This window comes from Meles meles, chromosome 1, assembly GCF_922984935.1.
Source record: "Meles meles chromosome 1, mMelMel3.1 paternal haplotype, whole genome shotgun sequence".
Classification (NCBI taxonomy): domain Eukaryota; kingdom Metazoa; phylum Chordata; class Mammalia; order Carnivora; family Mustelidae; genus Meles; species Meles meles.
Genome location: NC_060066.1, coordinates 160,528,067 through 160,545,810, shown reverse-complemented (window position 1 = coordinate 160,545,810; position 17,744 = coordinate 160,528,067). Strand labels below are relative to the sequence as shown.

The window sequence follows — 17,744 nt, the reverse complement described above, 5'->3', positions numbered from 1 at the left end:
CTCAAATCCTCAATTCCACATTTTATTTCAGCACTAGAGATGTGATTTTCAATTTCTTTTCTTAAGGATCAAACTCCAAATTCCCTTGCCTGGCCATCACTGCAACTCACCAACTGCCCCTTTCGTCTTTCAGCTTATCTTTTCTCTCCAATACAGAATCCTTCTGCAGCCTAACGAATGGCCTCACTATCCTTCACACATCATACGTTCTTTCACAGCATTTCAAGGTGGGAAAGTAGGGACCTTAGTCCTGACTTTCTCACAGGCAAACCAGGTGACCCTGGAGAAGTCACTTCACTTCTGTAAATTTCAGTCTGCTGAGCTTGAAGAGGTTGTGTTCCGGATACAATAGATTCTTCTATTCTCATCTTAAATTATTACCCTATTCCAAAACATTTTAATTTACATGTCAACATGTTTATAGTCAAATGTCATTAAACCATGCCTTGTGGGTGTATTCTCCTCAGGATGCTGAAAATTTTCCATGTCTTCTATTTTAGGGTGTTCTCCAATTGCTTAAGTGCTGATCAATATGTGACTTGAAGCTCACATGGGGTCTCCCTAGATCATGAAGTCTCAAGTTACCTTGAGACTCATAAACCTCTGAATCCCAAAGATAACTTCAGGGATTCAGTTGAAGAAACACAAATAAAATATGTCTGAATGGGACCTATGCACATTTTTCTCCCAAGTTCAAGGTCCTCCATCCAAAGTTAAAAACTACTGTCCTTTAGTAATCAAAGGCCTATGGCCAGCAACCATGCAGGTCCTTGTTTTGCACACTCAGCCTTGCTGGTCTTCTATGTTCTCTCCAGAACTCACACTCCTCCTCTCTGCTCAAGTCCAAGAATAACAATAACTCACCTTCACTGAGCATTTACCACGTACCAAGCACTTAACTATGAAAAAGCCACATACGTATTATTCTAGTTTCATCCTTAAAACAATCATATAAGGATGGCACTACAAATTACCTCTGTATTATACATGAAGAAAATGAAGTACAAGGAACTTCATTAACTTAACCAAAGGTGTCATGAAATTTTTAAGTGTCAGATCAAGAATTTAGCCCAAAACACTCTCGTTTCCCTGAACAAAATACAGCTACTCTTAGACGTTTCTTTGCCCTCATATATTAGAAAGTCACAAATTCCAACATCTCCTGGAAGATTCCCCCTTCAAGACTCAATTAAAAAATTACCTTTCAGTGAGTTAATCATTTCCCCTTCTTTGTTCATGGAATGCTCTGGGCACTTAACACAGAACACACTGGTGTAATTTCTTCTTTCTCTCTGAACACATCAGTGTAATTTTTTGTTTATTTCTCTCTGAACTAGACTGTGTGCTCCTAGTTAATTATTATGAGTACATCTTGAGTATTTATACAGCCTGGGGCTATGTTAAGTATGGACACAAAAAGATGAACAAGATACAGTCCCTGCTCTCAAAATGCAGTTTTGCAGGATAGAGAGAAGTAAACAAAGAAGGGCCATGAGGTTTTTTGAAACTGTAGTATAAAAGATAAGGACTTAAAGTACGAAAAATGCCAGCACATAGTAGAAGCCCAGTAAATGACCACTGAATGAATAAAGGAAGTTGGGAAGAGGGCCTCAGAAGCTGGCCTGTTGAATTAAAAGATCCACCTTCCCTTTATGAAAACTCTTTGAGGTTATTTATACACTGACTCACCTAAAAACTACTTCCTGTGTTGGTGTCTATGATACATTTTTTAATGTCAGACTAAAAATACACTTCCAGTACACCAACCCTGTCTGCCTACCCAAGAACTAGAAATGAACACAAGGTAAACACATAACAAAAGAAAATTACTAGAAAACTCACTCATGTCAACACTAAGCTCATCCACGAACAACGGGGCATCTTCTAAAATGGTTCACACTTGAGGGTCTGTGAAGTGACCTATTTACAAAGCTGAAGGGATGGATACTCATACGGTTTTTATAAAGCCAAAGAATCTGAAGTGAGTCATGGACTCTCAGCAAAAGAGTTGGAGAGACAAGACCTCAAGGATCATTTAGTATAATTTCCTACTCACAAGATGGAGACTCTACATTGCACGACAGACTCAGGATGGGGTCAAGGTACAGGACTCCTGAGATCATTTTTGTTTATAACCCCTCTATTTCTCAGCCGTGAGACTCTAGACAAGTTATTTAACCTCTCTGGTCTTCAATTTCCTCTCTCTGCCAGGGAGACCTGGTGAGATGATCAGATGAAATAAAAGTAGTCTTAATTGGAGACCATTTGAATTCCAATTTTGCCCAAGAGAGAATCTGATCGCTTTCCTTGGGTGAAGGGCCCATCCTAATCCAATCAGCTGTGGCTGGGGTGCTGAGCTTGGGACCAGCGGCCCACTCAGCAGGCACAGTGGAAGCCCACAGTCTGAGGGAGGGCACATAGTCCAGTTCTGTGAGAACACGGTATGGAGCCAAAGCCAATGGCTGGCAACAAAGTACAAGAGTACTTTGTAAAGAAAAGGCCACCCAACATAAATTATCACCGTGGTCATCATGATGAATCTCTCCACCCCAAAGAACTTTTGCTTGATAACTACCCGTGACAGGCTGCTCCATGCTTAAAAAGACAACTCTGACTATATGACAGGAACTTTTTTTTTTTTAAAGAAGCTGAATTTAAATATTTTCAATCTTTCCCCAAACCTCCCCTTTAAAGAAGATACAATCTTGCTTGTTAGGTTAGGCCTGGGCTTTCCTTATGGCCAAAATATGAACAACAGGTAAGACAGGAAAGAGACATTCACTGGACAATTATTTTAGGAAATAACCTAGACCAGAAAAATTTAAAAGTCAGAATCTCCTGCTTTAATACTACTACCTCTCCAACCAAATTAGCACTAATATACCAAAGCAAAAGAGGAACTGGAAACATTTTTAGCATCAGTGGGCATACAATAGGTAGACATTAAGGGAAAATTTTTTTTCGAATGTAGAGTCCCTGGCACTTTTGCAAGTTAAATTCTGCTTTAACAGAGGGTTTTCCTTCACCCATCTAACTTATTTTTGCTTTGGAAAGCATAATCCAGAAAACGGATTTTTCTTCATATTTTCTAACGTTAACCAAAATAAAGATAGGATTCTCAGTAAAATAACCTCACATTAGCTATGTGATGACTGACTGGCATTTAAATACCAACAGGAATACCCCAAGTTAGAAGAGGAGGAGGTAAAAAAACAACAACAACAACAAAAAAAACCCAACCCTAAAACCACCTCATGTATAGTGAGGGTGCGATCAAGGAATCTGCCGCTGCTAGCTGCTTGACTGTTCTCACTCCTCATTGATGTCACCAGGATTTATTTTAGTAACCAGGATATACTTGTTATGAATGCAAAGAGAATCTCCTCGTTTATATTCTAAACTCAGAGCAGGAAATCAGACACGTGGGTGATCTGCAGCTGTGGCACTATAAACAGATTCTACACTGCACTACATTCCCTGAACTACAGTTTGGGAGATTCAAAAGAGAAAAATAGAAAATACACTATTTTAGAAAGACCACTGCCACTTCTGTCCAAGAAGACTTGGGTGCTGGTTGGGAGAAGGCTCACTGACCTGCACGCAGGTAGCGTCCTTGTTGCCGCGTACCACCCACCTACCTACATGGTTAATGTATAACGAGGAGATCCTGCTTCGTCTTCGGCCAGCTCTGCTATGGTGGGCCAGTATCTCAGGGTGTAAGGTTTCTCCATCCAGGAAATGAAAGGATTAGCCCCTTTAACATTTTGGTATGAAGCAGCCAATTTGAAAACTTGACAAAAGCCACAAACCCTCTTACTCTAAAAATACATATAATAAATATGACTGAAATTTTATATAGAATCCCAGGGGGATTGCCTGGCCCTTGACATCTACCCGTAAGCTTCCTGGTTGAAGATTACTAAACTAGCAGCACTCCAAACTTCCTTCCAGGGCTCAAAGTCTGCAATCACACAGGTGATGTTTAATAACAGCAACTGCAAATTATTCAAACCGTAAGTGAGTGGTTTGTTATGACTAGAGACTGACCCAATACGATCTCCTTCCCAATGTTAAACTGATCTGTAAGCCAATGGATGACTGGAAGGGAGGAGGAAGAACAGGATATACCAAACTATAAACATTTATTTAAAAAATCATGGCAAGGTTTTAGAGGAGCCCAACTCTGTTCCTAGGCTGTATTTCTTCACTTGGATATACATAACGTATGACAAAATCTTTGAGCCAGATAATGGAGATCCAGAGAGTTTTATAGTGATGCTGTCGAAGTAATGAGTTTACCAATAATCACACCCAAATGAAACAAAGCCAAAGGTTGCCATTTTCCTGCCAGTATAAACTTGCTTTCAATGGTTAATTCCAGGGTTGTGCCTAAAGAGTCCTTCGAACGGAAAGGTAATCCATAAACAAAAGCAAACATACATGGTGTCCCTAATCTCCACTATCCTGGTTAATCGACAAAATACAGTTTTTTCTTTTTTTTAAAAAAAGATTTTATTTATTTATTTGACAGCGAGAGAGAGAGAGAGAGATCACAAGTAGGCAGAGAGGCAGGCAGAGAGAGAGAGAGAGGGAAGCAGGCTCCCTGCCGAGCAGAGAGCCCAATGTGGGACTCGATCCCAAGACCCCTGAGATCATGACCTGAGCCGAAGGCAGCGGCTTAACCCACTGAGCCACCCAGGCGCCCAAAATACAGTCTTTTCCTGTGATTTTAGTTTTTTTCTAACCCAAGTCAGTAGGTAAGACTGATTCATATTAGAAAATTCTAGGTTCTCAACGGGGTTTGAAGGGGGCACATGACTCCATAAGAAGCAAGCAGACTGGCCATACAAGCCCATCTCAAATATTGACAACCTCCCTATCTTTTATCCACCTCTGCAAACCCCACCACATTTAAATTTCCTGGATCTTTTTGGTGTATTTTGAGCTTTTTCAGTTTATCATTTTTGGGGAGGTGAGTGGAGAGGGCAGAGAGAAAATGAGAGGTCATTTCTGCTCATATTGACTCCAATTAAGGTAGATAAAGAAATTTAAAAGGTAATTTCAAAAATACTGGTGACACCAGCTTGTAATTTAAACTGTCCAGGGTGCCTGGGTAGCTCAGTCATTAAGCATCTGCCTTCAGCTCAGGTCATGATCCCAGGGTCCTGGGTTCAAGCCCCACATCAGGCTCCCTGCCAAGCAGGAAGCCTGCTTCTCCCTCTCCCGCTCACCCTCCTTGCGTTCCTGTTTTCTCTGTGTCTCTCTCTGTCAAATAAATAAAATCTTTAACAAAACAAAACAAAACCCTATCCCATCAGGGGCAGATGGTACAGTTGGTTAAGTCTCAGACTAAGGCTTGGGTGGCGATCTCAGAGTCTTGAGATCAAGACCAGCAATGAGTCCCGTTTGGGGCTCCACACTGGGCATGGAGTCTACTGAGGACTCTATCTCCTTCTCACTCTGCCTTTCCCCCAGCCCCATCCCTGGCGCTCGCTCGCTCTCTCTCTCTCAAATAAATAAGTAAATCTTAAAAACAAAAACTATCCATTCAGAAATGTTTCCTATAAACAGGGACTATAACATGGTCATGATTCAGAGAAGGTCTCTTTTTTCAAAGGAATGGGAGAGAAGAATTAGATTTCTTCTTAGTAGTTGTTACAACCTGGGATCGAGGCCCGCATCGGACTCTCCGCTTGGTGGGGAGCCTGCTTCTCCCTCTCTCTCTGCTTACTTGTAATCTCTCTCTGTCAAATAAATAAATAAAATCTTTAAAAAAAAAAAAAAAGGACTATCTGATAAAGCATGGAAATCCAGCCACATGAGTACCATTTTACCAATGGCCTAGCTCCATCATTAGCCATCAGTAGTTTCATGGCATATGGAATCCTCTCCCGCAATAAGCTCTCTTTGTGGACTCTTCCCAAGAGGCATCTGAAAACATAGAATTAAGAACCAAGACTCCTGCTAATGTCCAAGAATACGTTCACAGACTTTCTTCCTTTGGTAAATTCACCCCTAATTGTTTTAGATAACATGGCTGTTTTTGTTTTTGTTTTTACAGTAAACAGACTGTTCTTTTATTCTAATTGTCTTCATGTGATATAAAAATGGAAGAGCACAATCACTTGGTAAAAAGTTAGGCAGGACTCTCAGCTATGGAACTTGAGAACAGGGTAATATTCTAATTTTTTTTTTTTTTTTTACCAGAAATACGTTTTACCGAAATGTTTTCAGTTTGAGGGAAGAAAAATCAGTTGTCAGTTACAAAAATAATTCCATCATTTCATGTAATCATTTGTAGTAATGAAATAAGCAAATATGACTTAACACTTGATCCCAGCATACAGCACAGAACTCAAGGCAAAACATAATGACTTCATTACCTAAGAACAGAATAGATGGGCCGGCTTTTCCTACCCCATAGCATTTTCCAGTATTTTTTCAGCCTAAGGAATTTTTAAGCCCCTTAAAATTCTAGATTTACTACTCAACACAGATCAATCCATCTTGAGGCTTTCTGCCAATGAATCGCAGTGCTTCTGTTTCAACAGCCTGATTTGAAAGCTGGGTAGAGACATGTCAAAAAAAAAAAAAAAATCCCAACTTTCTTTGATCTCTGCACCCAGGTTCCTCAGAAGAAGCCCCATGGAGAGTCTGAGGGTATGCTAAGTATGTGACTTGCAGTTGTAATCAGTAGAGTGACATTCCTTTTTATAAGAAGGCACCGTCTTAGACAATCCAGGCCTGTCTTTCACAGATACACACATAAATTGAGTGACCGGTAATACACTTAAAAAAAGAATGAGGTACACCCACTTTACAGGGTATTTTCAAATAACAGAATTTGGTGTCACAGAAAAATCGAAGTCTATCACATAGATAAGCATTCATTTTTCCCAGTGATTAACCCTATATCCAGATGCCAGATGTTTTGGTTGAATTTTTCTCTGACACCCCTTTTCAGGGTACTCATGCTCCCCTCCATTTCCTTTTTGTAGTAAAAACTGAAGTCCCATGTCCCTTACAACTCTACAGAAGCACCGTTTTTGGGCCCTGACAAATAGTTTAATTCCAAGCCTCTGAAATATTCAGGAAAAGATAGCGTTGACCCAATCACAGGTTTTGACAGGCTGGTCTGCTAGGAATTTATCATTGCTATTCACCAAAAGATCAATTACTTCTGCTTCCTAGCATCTGTAAGTCTAGATTCCCTTCAGTGGGCTTCCCTCCCCAGCTCCTGCAGGCTACCGTTTTAAAACTGTCACCACTTCCAAGTTCAACTGGCTACTTTCTATACTGACCAGTGAAAGATAATTGTAGGTTTTTAAATGTTTACGTTTAGAAGGTGAAAAGTAGAGGTTCTATTTAAAATTGCTTTTTCAAATGAGGACTATTTTTTTTTTACATAACTCACATGGAATATCTTGTCAATAATTAAATATAATATATACACTCTCTAACCAGTTTTATAAATTTCCCTCTAATTTATAAATTTCCCTCTATTGTCACATTTTCCCCCCCTAAAACTATCAATCTGATGAAATCTTGGAACCGATTAAGTAATGACAAGCTTTTAAAGAGTCAATGATTTCTACTTTCTGAGGGTTTGTCAAGATCTAAAATTCTAGCTAAAACCTGGTATCACCTGACATGGAAAATTTTAAAAAGTATACACTTAACACCAAATGACTAAAAGTCACTTAAAATATATAGTTCTTGGGTTACCTTATCTGCTCAAAGACCCTTCAAAGGTAGGTGAAAACTCTGGCCATATTTTTATTTGTCTTGGAAATTCCAATATTAATTTCATAGTCCAAATTGTAAAATCCCTTCTCATTATGTGAAATCTGGAACTCATTTCATAGACTGCCTGAGAAAGTTTAAAGAAAAAATAGAATTGGTCTTGACTTTTCCTTACATTTAAGGTAACACTCTTACATCCGAATCTCTGATAAACAGGAAGTCATCCACATATAATAGGATCTTGTTCACTACATCCCTGATCCCTTTTCTCCTATCCTACTTATTGCTGCCAGAACTGCTGCCAGAGGCATCCAAACTAATGGTAAAATATAAGAAGTAGAAGTCTCACACATTCTTAACATAAGGATCAGAGGAAAACAGATCTATAGTGTCTTATAAATATTTTTATAATTAAAAATTTCTCTCTCTTTGAGCAAAGACATACTGTCACTAGTTTAATGGATGCCTTCCTCAGTGTCCTTTAGCAAAGGTATGAAGAATAAACTTAAGAAAAAAAATATTCCTACAAACCTAACACATAACCTTCTCATATTAAAGTTGACAGCTCCAGGGGTGCCTGGGTGGCTCAGTGGGTTAAGGCCTCTGCCTTCGGCTCAGGTCATGATCCCAGGGTCCTGGGATCGAGCCCCACATCGGGCTCTCTGCTCTGCAGGGAGCCTGCTTCCCCCTCTCTCTCTGCCTGCCTCTCTGCCTAGTTGTGATTTCTCTCTGTCAAATTAAAAAAAAAAAAAAAAAAGTTGACAGCTCCCACCCATGGCTACTGCCCCTAAACAGTATTTTTTGACTTGGTTTTCTTGATGGCTCTATGATATCAGTTATTTTATACATTCATTGACGGAACTGTTAGTTGTCTATCTTAATTTTTCATTGTGCTCCTATTAGATATGGGCTTTCACATGGTAAGAAATTTAACAATTTGGGCACCTGGGTGGCTCAGTGGGTTAAGCCTCTGCCTTCAGCTCAGGTCATGATCTCAGGGTCCTGGGATCGAGCCCCACATCGGGCTCTCTGCTCAGCGGAGCCCCCCCTTTCTCTCTGCCTGCCTCTCTGCCTATTTGTGATTTCTCTCTCTGTGTGTCAAATAAATGAATAAAATCTTAAAAAAAAAAGAAGAAATTTAATAATTTTCTAAGATAAGAATCTTTAGTACAATCTTTTCTAGAGGAAGATCAAATATATTTTAGAGGCAGAATACATATTTGAGAGAGGAAAAAAAACAAGGCACATTCAAATTCATTTACATATAGCAATCTTTTAGTTAAAGCCTCACCAAAGGTAGCATTTGTCATGTTTAGGATTAATATTTGCTGGGAGGGGGTTACTGGGTGACTCAGTGGGTTAAGCCTCCACCTTCAGCTCAAGTCATGATATCAGGGTCCTGGGATCCAGTCCCGCACTGGGCTCTCTGCTCAGCAGGGGGCCTGCTTCTCCCTCATCTCTCTGTGCCTGCCTACTTGTGATCTCTCTCTGTCAAATAAATAAATAAAATCTTTAAAAAAAAATTTGTTGGGAGGTAGAGGCATCTGAGTGGCTCAGTCGGTTGGGGATCTGCCTTTAGCTTAGGTCATGATCCTGGGGTCCTGGGATTGAGTCCCACATTGGGCTTCCTGCTCAGTGGGGAGCCAGCTTCTCCTTCTCCCTCTGCCCCTCTCCGCCCTCATGTATACACAGGTGTGCTCTCTCTCAAATAAATAAATAAAATCTTTAAGAAATATATTTGCTGCGAAGTAATTTATTTGTTAAAATATGTAATAGGTTCTGACCACCAAATAAGATGTGTTGTGTGTGTGTTGGAGGTGGGAGTCCCCCCATATCCAACAATTCTCAGACACCAGCAGAGTGTCCTACAACACAACTCAATTCTGACACTATCTACCTGGAGATGGATCTAATCCACCAGGTTAAGGGCCGTCCCACAGAGCTCCCTCCACATCAGATGCCAATCTCAAGCCCAAGGTGTTACCTGTATTTCTGACCAACTGGCTATAAACTGAGAGGTTTCTACAAGCCCCCATTTGGGTTTAAAATGCTAGAGCAGTTCAAAGAGTTACCGGTTGATGACGAAGAATATGAACCAACAGCCAGGTAAGAGATACATGGGACAAGGTCCCTAATGGAATTTTCTTTCTTAGAGTTTGGGGCCCGGCTGGGCGGCACGAGGAAGCATTCTGGTTTGCCAGCCTGGTAGCTCTCTGAACTCCATTCCTTTGGGGTTTTTATGGAGGTTTCATTACATATACACAACTGATTAAATCACTGGCTACTGGTGACTGAATTGACCTCCAGTCCCTCTCCCCTCCCTGACAATCAGGAGTGGAACTGAAAGTGCCACCCCTCTATTTGTGGTTGGCTCCCCTGGCGACCAGCTCCCACACCCTTAGGTGCTTTCCAAAAGTTACCTCATTAACATAAGCCCAGTGGTGATGGAAAGGGGCTTATGAACAAAGCACCCATTTCACCTTTATGGCTTCCGATGCTTTTTCAGGAACTGAGGATGAGACCAAATATTATAACAAAAGATGCTTCCATTGTTCTTATCACTCAGGAAATTCCAAGCGTTTTGGGAACCAAATATACATGAGAAGTATATTCTGGTGATCTGGATAACCAAATATATATTTCTTATAAATCACAGTATCAAAACATTGCCTATTCCCCTCATCATAGTACATATCTTTCTTTCTTTTCTGTTTCCCAACCACTGTCTTTCCCAACTCCTTGAAAGGACATGTTTTGTTCAGTCTTGTATCCCCAGTATTTAGCATTTAAGGTAGGGTTGGGACATAATAAAGTTTGAATTAGTGAATGAATAAATGTGTTACACAACCAACAGAGACGACAATGGGCAAGAGAATGTGGACATGTGAAATACCACTGAATGCTTGGGGTTGTTGTGCAAATCTGGACCTTCCTCTCAGCCATTCCTTCTGTCTAGAATGCTCTTCTATTTGTCCCTGCCCTCACTCCCAACTTCTCGTCAGGTTTTCACTCTTTAACATTCACTTTAAATATCTACTTGTTCAGCTCTATACACACACACACACACACACACTCATACGTTCACGCACACACCAAGGCGGTCTTCCCTTGGTGTGTTCTAAAGTTCTAAAGTTTAAAGCTTTTTCTTTGTATTTCCACAGCTCCGTGCACGAACTTTGATTGCAACCCCTAGCCCATCATACTGGCCTATCACTTATTTGCCCATCATTGCACTTGACGATAAGCCCCTTAAAGGACACTGTCTTCACCTGTATCCACATGTCTAGCCAACAGCACAGTGCCAGGCAGTAGTAGACATGATGAAACAGTTTAAAATAATGGGTAAGAGACTGAATGAATAAAGGGAGTTCTCCATTCTGGAAATTATCTCAGATTATCTGTTTGTTCCCGATAAGATGTCTATCAAGCACGTATACTGGCAACTCCTACACAACGTAATTTTAACGATTATATATGGAGATTATTGCTGATACAGGAAAATTCGAATTAGAAAAAGTGCTTTAATCCAAGGACAGGCCCCAGGCAGAGAGGTCTCCAACATACTTTTTTCTCTTTCCATCTCACCCCTGATCCTGTGTCAGTAAAAAAACGTTTTTCTACTCAACCTAAGGTTCTCTATACTGTTCTCAGATGCCATATGTAATTGCCTCCTCAGGAAATGTTTCTTTTTTTTTTTAAATATTTTATTTATTTGACAGAGAGAAATCACAACTAGGCAGAGAGGCAGACAGAGAGAGAGGAGGAAGCAGGCTCTCCCCAGAGCAGAGAGCCCGATGTGGGGCTCGATCCCAGGACCCTGGGATCACAACCCGAGCCGAAGGCAGAGGCTTTAACCCACTGAGCCACCCAGGCGCCCCTCAGGAAATGTTTCTTGTCCCATGCCCTCAGAATCTTGAACCGCAAGTGAGTAAGCTACAAAAAACAAAAACAAAACAAAACAAAACAAAAAACAACAACCCTGGTTTTATGCAAAAATGAGTGCTCATGGGCTGGCATTCCCATTTTGACAAGAGATGTTTACTAAGACAATGACTATTCTCAAAGCCTAGAGGGAAGAGACATTTTGAAACATGGGACCTTTCAGAAATCCTCAAATCTCACTCCACTGGGGTGAGCTCCGTCCTAACACTACAAAGGTGATGAAGCTTCACGGTTATGGCAAGGCTCTCGAGCCAGGCTGCCTGGGTTTGAATCCCAGCCCTTCCACTCTCTCACCTCTGACCTTGAACAACCTCTCAGAGGCCCAGGGTTTCTATCCCTGGGATGAGATAGTAAGACTCACCTCACTAAATTGCTAGGAATAGGAAATGGGTTAGTATAATCAGGATATTCAGAAAAGGGCCTAGCAAGTAGTAAGTAGTCAGTAACTTTCTGTACTGTTACTGGAACCAGCTCTCAAAGAACCAGAAGAGAGAAAGTATCCAAGGGAGGAAAGGAATGAGAAGAGAGAACACTTACTGATTTGATTGTTCAGCTTGAAAGCGATGTCCAGCTGCAGGATAAACAGCATGAATTGGAACCAAGGACTCATCTCCATGGAGGGAAGGGGGATGTGGACAGAAAACACAATGTCATTGGCTTCAATTTCCCTCGGGATTGCTTCCTCGATGTCTCGGATCTTGTCACATTGGTTGGGTCCCCAGGGCATTAGCCATTTTGTCTTGTGATGGTTTTTACGGACATCCACACACTTCACCGACATGTAGGACACTGCCGTCGTGGGGCCGGGGGCTGAAAAGAAAGAGATTTTCTGTTTTAGAAAAATCATCCACCGAAGTGCTCATTTTGGGGCTAACATTTGCCTCCACTGTTCACACTGCCTTCTGTAATCGGGATCAGTAATAGCTGGGGATGCCCCAAATCCAGGTGAGGATCCTTCAGTGACCTCCACAGGCATCGTAAAGTATCTCCAAGAGGTTCCCCATTAGGTTTTCAATCACTGTCATTTTCATTGAAAGAATACCTTTGTAACCACATTGGTTCAGTTACTTCCTTACTCCAAACAAATGCCACAAAAAATCAACTGTGCTTCCGTTCCCACCTGCCTGAGGGCGTGGAGGGCTCTGGGACTTCACAGAGCACAGTGTCTGAAGTCAAAAGACCTGTGACAGAAGCCTAGTAGAACAACAGACTGTCAGTTCATCTTGGGTAAATTGGTGAGATCTCATTGTTTCAGGACCCTCATCTGAGAAACAAGATGGTTAGTCTCTAAGACTGGCCAAGACAGTTGGTTTCTAAGATTCTTCTTAGATCTAACACAGCATTTGATGGAGAGAACTACATTGACCTCGGGCCCTCACTTAGTGTGGTCACTGTCAGAGGTGGGAACAGAAGCTACTACACTGCAGAGGAATCCAATCCATGCATTTGATCTGTGCATTTCAAATTCACTTTTTTTTTTTTTTAAAGATTTTATTTATTTATTTGACAGATAGAGATCACAAGTAGGGAGAGAGGCAGGCAGAGAGAGAGAGAGAGGAGGAAGCAGGCTCCCTGCCAAGCAGAGAGCCCGATGCGGGGCTCGATCCCAGGACCCTGGGATCATGACCTGAGCGAAAGGCAGATGCTTTAACCCACTGAGCCACCCAGGCGCCCCGATCTGTGCATTTCAAAAGCGATCATCACATTTGAACTATAGAACATTAAAAAAAAAAAACACACACACACCCTTTTGTGAGTATAAAACGGTTAAGGACTATCAAAGGAAATCTGTAAAATATAGAAATTTTCAAGTTCAAAACAACATTTACCTAAAATCCCACTAGAGGGAAGTAACCACTGTTGGAAAAATATCAAAATACTATCTTTTCTAGGAGCATGTAATAAATATTTACAAATGAATTACATAATAGAACTTTAAAATACATACTAATATTAGTATATATTTCTGTAAGATAGGATCATACCATACGTAGTTCTAGAGCTTTTTCTTTTTATTCACGTAAAGAAGCAGAGTAGCACAGTGGTGAGTCCCCCCAGCTCTGGAGCCCACCTGCCTGGTATCACAACCTGGCTCCCTCATTCCTACTTCTGTCACCACTAACCCACACTAAGAAGGTTTTGCATGAATTATTAAACTTAACTGTGTATTAATTTTATCATTTCTTAAATGGCAATAATAACATTATGGACCCTTGTGAGTCACTGTATACATTTAACAAGTGAACATGGAAAGTACAAAACAGGGGCACCTGGGTGGCTCTGCAGGTTAAGCATCTAACCCTTGATTTCAGCTCAGGTTATGACTTTAGGGTCATGAAATCAAGCTCAGTGTGGGGTTCTGCATTAGGCGTGGAGCCTACTTAAAATTCTCTCTCCCTCCTTCCCTGCACACACCCCACATCCCATGCTCTCTCTAAAAAAAGTGCAAAATTAGCTATTATATTTTCTATATAATTAAAAATTTTCAACTAATGTTTGCAAAATAACCAGTCAACATAATATATCAAATTTAGTCTACCTAATCTAATCTCCCCTCAGCTTGTAAAGTTTGTCTATAAATAAGAATAATTCTTTCCCTAATATTTTTTGCTAGTAATTTATCTTAACTTTTCCATTTGTTGTCTAAATTTATTTACGGCATGTATAAGTGTAGAGAAGTTCCAGATTTCATAGAATATCTCTTTACCTGGGGTGCCTGGGTGGCTCAGTCAGTTAACTGTCTGACTTTGGTTCAGGTCATGATCTCAGGGTCCTAGGATCAGCCCTGGATCTGGTTCCATGTTCAGCAGGGAGTCCGTTTCTCCCTTTGCTCCTCCTGACTCATGCTGGCCTGTGTGTGTGTTTCCGGTCTCTCTCTCAAATAAATAAATAAAATCTCTGGGGTGCCTAGGTGGCTCAGATGGTTAAGCAGCTGCCTTCAGCTCAGATCATGCTCTCAGGGTCCTGGGATGGAACCCTGCATCAGGCTCTCTGCTGCTGGGGGGGTGCGGGGGTCTACTTCTCCTTTTGCGCACCCCCTCAACTCGTGTGCACGCACTCTCTCATATAAATAAAAATAAAATCTTAAAAAAAAATAAATAACAGGAGTGGGTGGCTCAGATGATTAAGCCTCTGCCTTAAGCTCAGTCATGATCCCAGGGTCCTGGAATTGAGCCCCATGTCAGGCTCCTGGCTCAGCAGGGAGCCTGCTTCTCCTTCTCCCCCTGCTCATCTCTATCGCTCTGTCTCAAATGAATAAATAAAATCTTAAAAAAACAATTAAATAAAAAAAGTAATTAACATCTTTTAAAAAAAGAATCTCTCTTTAGCTTTAAGCTTCTGTGCTTAGACCTTCTTTATCTCCAAATTCAATAAATAGCCACTTTATTAATTTCAAGTAATTTTTATACAATTACATGTTTTAAAATATTTAAATATTTGATACATCTGAAATTTGTTATGAGGTAAAAGATGAACTGAAGTCCCAAGTTTTATTTTTTCTAACTACTTAAATTATTATTTACTGAACAGACTCTCCTTTCTTGTTGACTGACGATATCACCTTTATCTTATGTATACCTACAGATGGCTTTGGACGGTCTGCTCTATTTCATGTATTAGACTGTCATTTCATGGCTCAGTACAACATGGTTTTGAATCCTATAAGGTGATGGTTTGTATCAACATCTGACAGTAAATCCCCTCCCCCAATCCATTTCAAATTTATCCTTTTTATCCTTTTGCTGGGATTTGATTGAAATTACATTAAATCTACAAACGAATGCAGGCAAAATCCTTTTCCAATAATTTAGTTTTCCTATCCAAGAACAGTGATTGCTTCTCCATTAACTGGAGCCCATTTTTAAATCTCTTTAAAAATTTCTGCAGCTTTCTTCATGTGGGTCCTGCTAGTACAATATGCTTTTAAAACTATTTTTTATTTTTATGTTTATATTTATAAGATGTATCTCTGAAAATGATCAGAGAAAGGAAAACATTATAGATTATGGTGGTTTAAATTTGTTTAATTCTGTGCGTATGTTAACTGGCATACTGTGCTTTCCCACCTTTTAAGAGCAGAAATCATTTCTTATGTAATAGAGATCAGGTAACAACTAGAAAAATACACAAAGCAAGAGAAAAATCACTTAGGAGGCAAGAGCGTGGGGGTGCCAGGGTGGCTCAGTCAGTAGAGCAAGAGTGCAACTCTTGATCTCAAGGTTGTGAGTTCAAGCCCCGCGGCAGGTGTAGCATTTTCTTAAAAAAATAAAATCTTTAAAAAAAAAAAAAAAGGAAGACAAAAGTTTTTGCCCTGCTTCTAATGCTCAAATACATGTTTTTTCTATCCCTTAATATCTGTCCTAATGGTAAATTTTTAGTAAAATGTTATGTTTGCAGTAAGTTGTTGCAATGTTGACTCAAATGTACCAGAAAACATGGCACGACTAAACTCTAGCAGGAAGTCCTTCAGTGCACCACAGAATCACCACTAATCCATGCAAGGGAAGTTTTTCTTTAAAACTCAAAACTGTATCACAAAGACATTTTACACCTAATCCACCACCTAAAATCAGATATCTGGCTTATTAGAAATATCAATCAATAAAACTTTCGTTATCCTGAGTCGGCCAAATAATCCCCTCCCAACATCAGAAAAACCAAATGGTACATTTAACTGAACCCTTTTTAATGTGGCTGAAGAAATAAACAGGGAGACAAAACTCATGAATTCTATTTTTGGCTAACATACTCAAACTGACTATTTGCTGCAGAAAATAGTTACTACATTTTAAAACTTCGATTCTTCTAAAATGAACCTAACCTTTTTTCATGTCTTTTCTTCCCTTCCCCACTTTTGAAAAACAAGTCTCTCCCTCCTTAGACCAAAATGAAAAATAACTAGCTGAGTTCCTCAGCTAAGCTCCAAAACCACATTCCAAACTTAATAACAGAGAAGCTGAACACTTTACGGGCACAAAGGCTGCATTTTTAATGGACACAGTGAACGCCTGCCTTTGTAGCAGCCTGAATTATTTTCATTCTTTCATTAGCTTAGTGTATCTTGCATAAAGAAAAAAAAATCCCAGGAATACTAATATTTTCATAAATTTCATGGCACTGAACTATGAGAAGCCTCAAGTGCATCTCAAACCGTATTATGGGAATCACAAATATTTTTCCTCACTTGAATAAATTAGTCCTCTAGTCTCTAGTCTCAAAACCTTTTGCATAACTTAAAAGCCTGAAGACAATTCAACATTTCCAATTTTTCCAGTAGTACTCAAAAAGCAAAACACTTATATTTTTTGAGAAAGTAAATCAACATTTTGATATTCAAACACGGACAGTTAATGTTCTCCAAATAAAATATTTACAACTAAAAACAACTTCCTACACCAGCTAAAAGTGAATTTCCAGATGTTTTGTTAAGTAGAAAGCCTATCAAAGTAAACTAAAAACAAAGCTTATAGCTAGTAGAAAGTGTTTTCACTAGCTATAGCCAAAATTTTAAGTACATGGATCACAAAACAGTCTAAAATTTTTTTTTAAAGTTTGATTTCTATCTTTAAAAAAATAAGAACTATGAAGGATTTTACTCTAAGAGGGAAGAATAAAATGGAAAATGTCGAAATTACCTGCAACCTTTGAAGACACCACAATCAACTAACTAACAGGTATATGTGCCAAAGGCCCTACTAGGTCACTAGCATGGTTCTAGGGATTAATGGAGTTTGTATATTGAAGAAGGGACTGGATGGATTCAGGTCAACAAACTGAGTCATGTTTGCTCAGGTGAAAGCTAAAAATAACCATTCCTCAGTATTCCTAGGATAGTAATGCAATATCACCCAGCTGTCTCGGCACACATTTTAAGTGTCCCCTCTACCCATCCACAGCATTTAACTGGTGGGGGGGGGAGCTACTCAACACCAGTACAATTTAGTAGCCAAGCAATCTGGCCAAAAATGAATTCACCCAGGCACTGCGGACTGGTTAACTTATGGTAGGTTAAGAGAGCGCAAAGACCATGCACAGAAGACATAAAACCATGAGCTATT

General features: G+C 40.0%; 1 protein-coding gene across 1 annotated transcript in view; it reads right to left on the bottom strand.

Moving 5' to 3' along the window:
- Nucleotides 1-17,744, bottom strand: part of WLS (Wnt ligand secretion mediator) — a 102,970-nt gene that overhangs the window by 47,037 nt on the left and 38,189 nt on the right. The window contains 1 exon segment of the mRNA XM_045978414.1: nucleotides 12,223-12,495. Coding sequence (XP_045834370.1) covers nucleotides 12,223-12,495 — 273 coding nt within the window.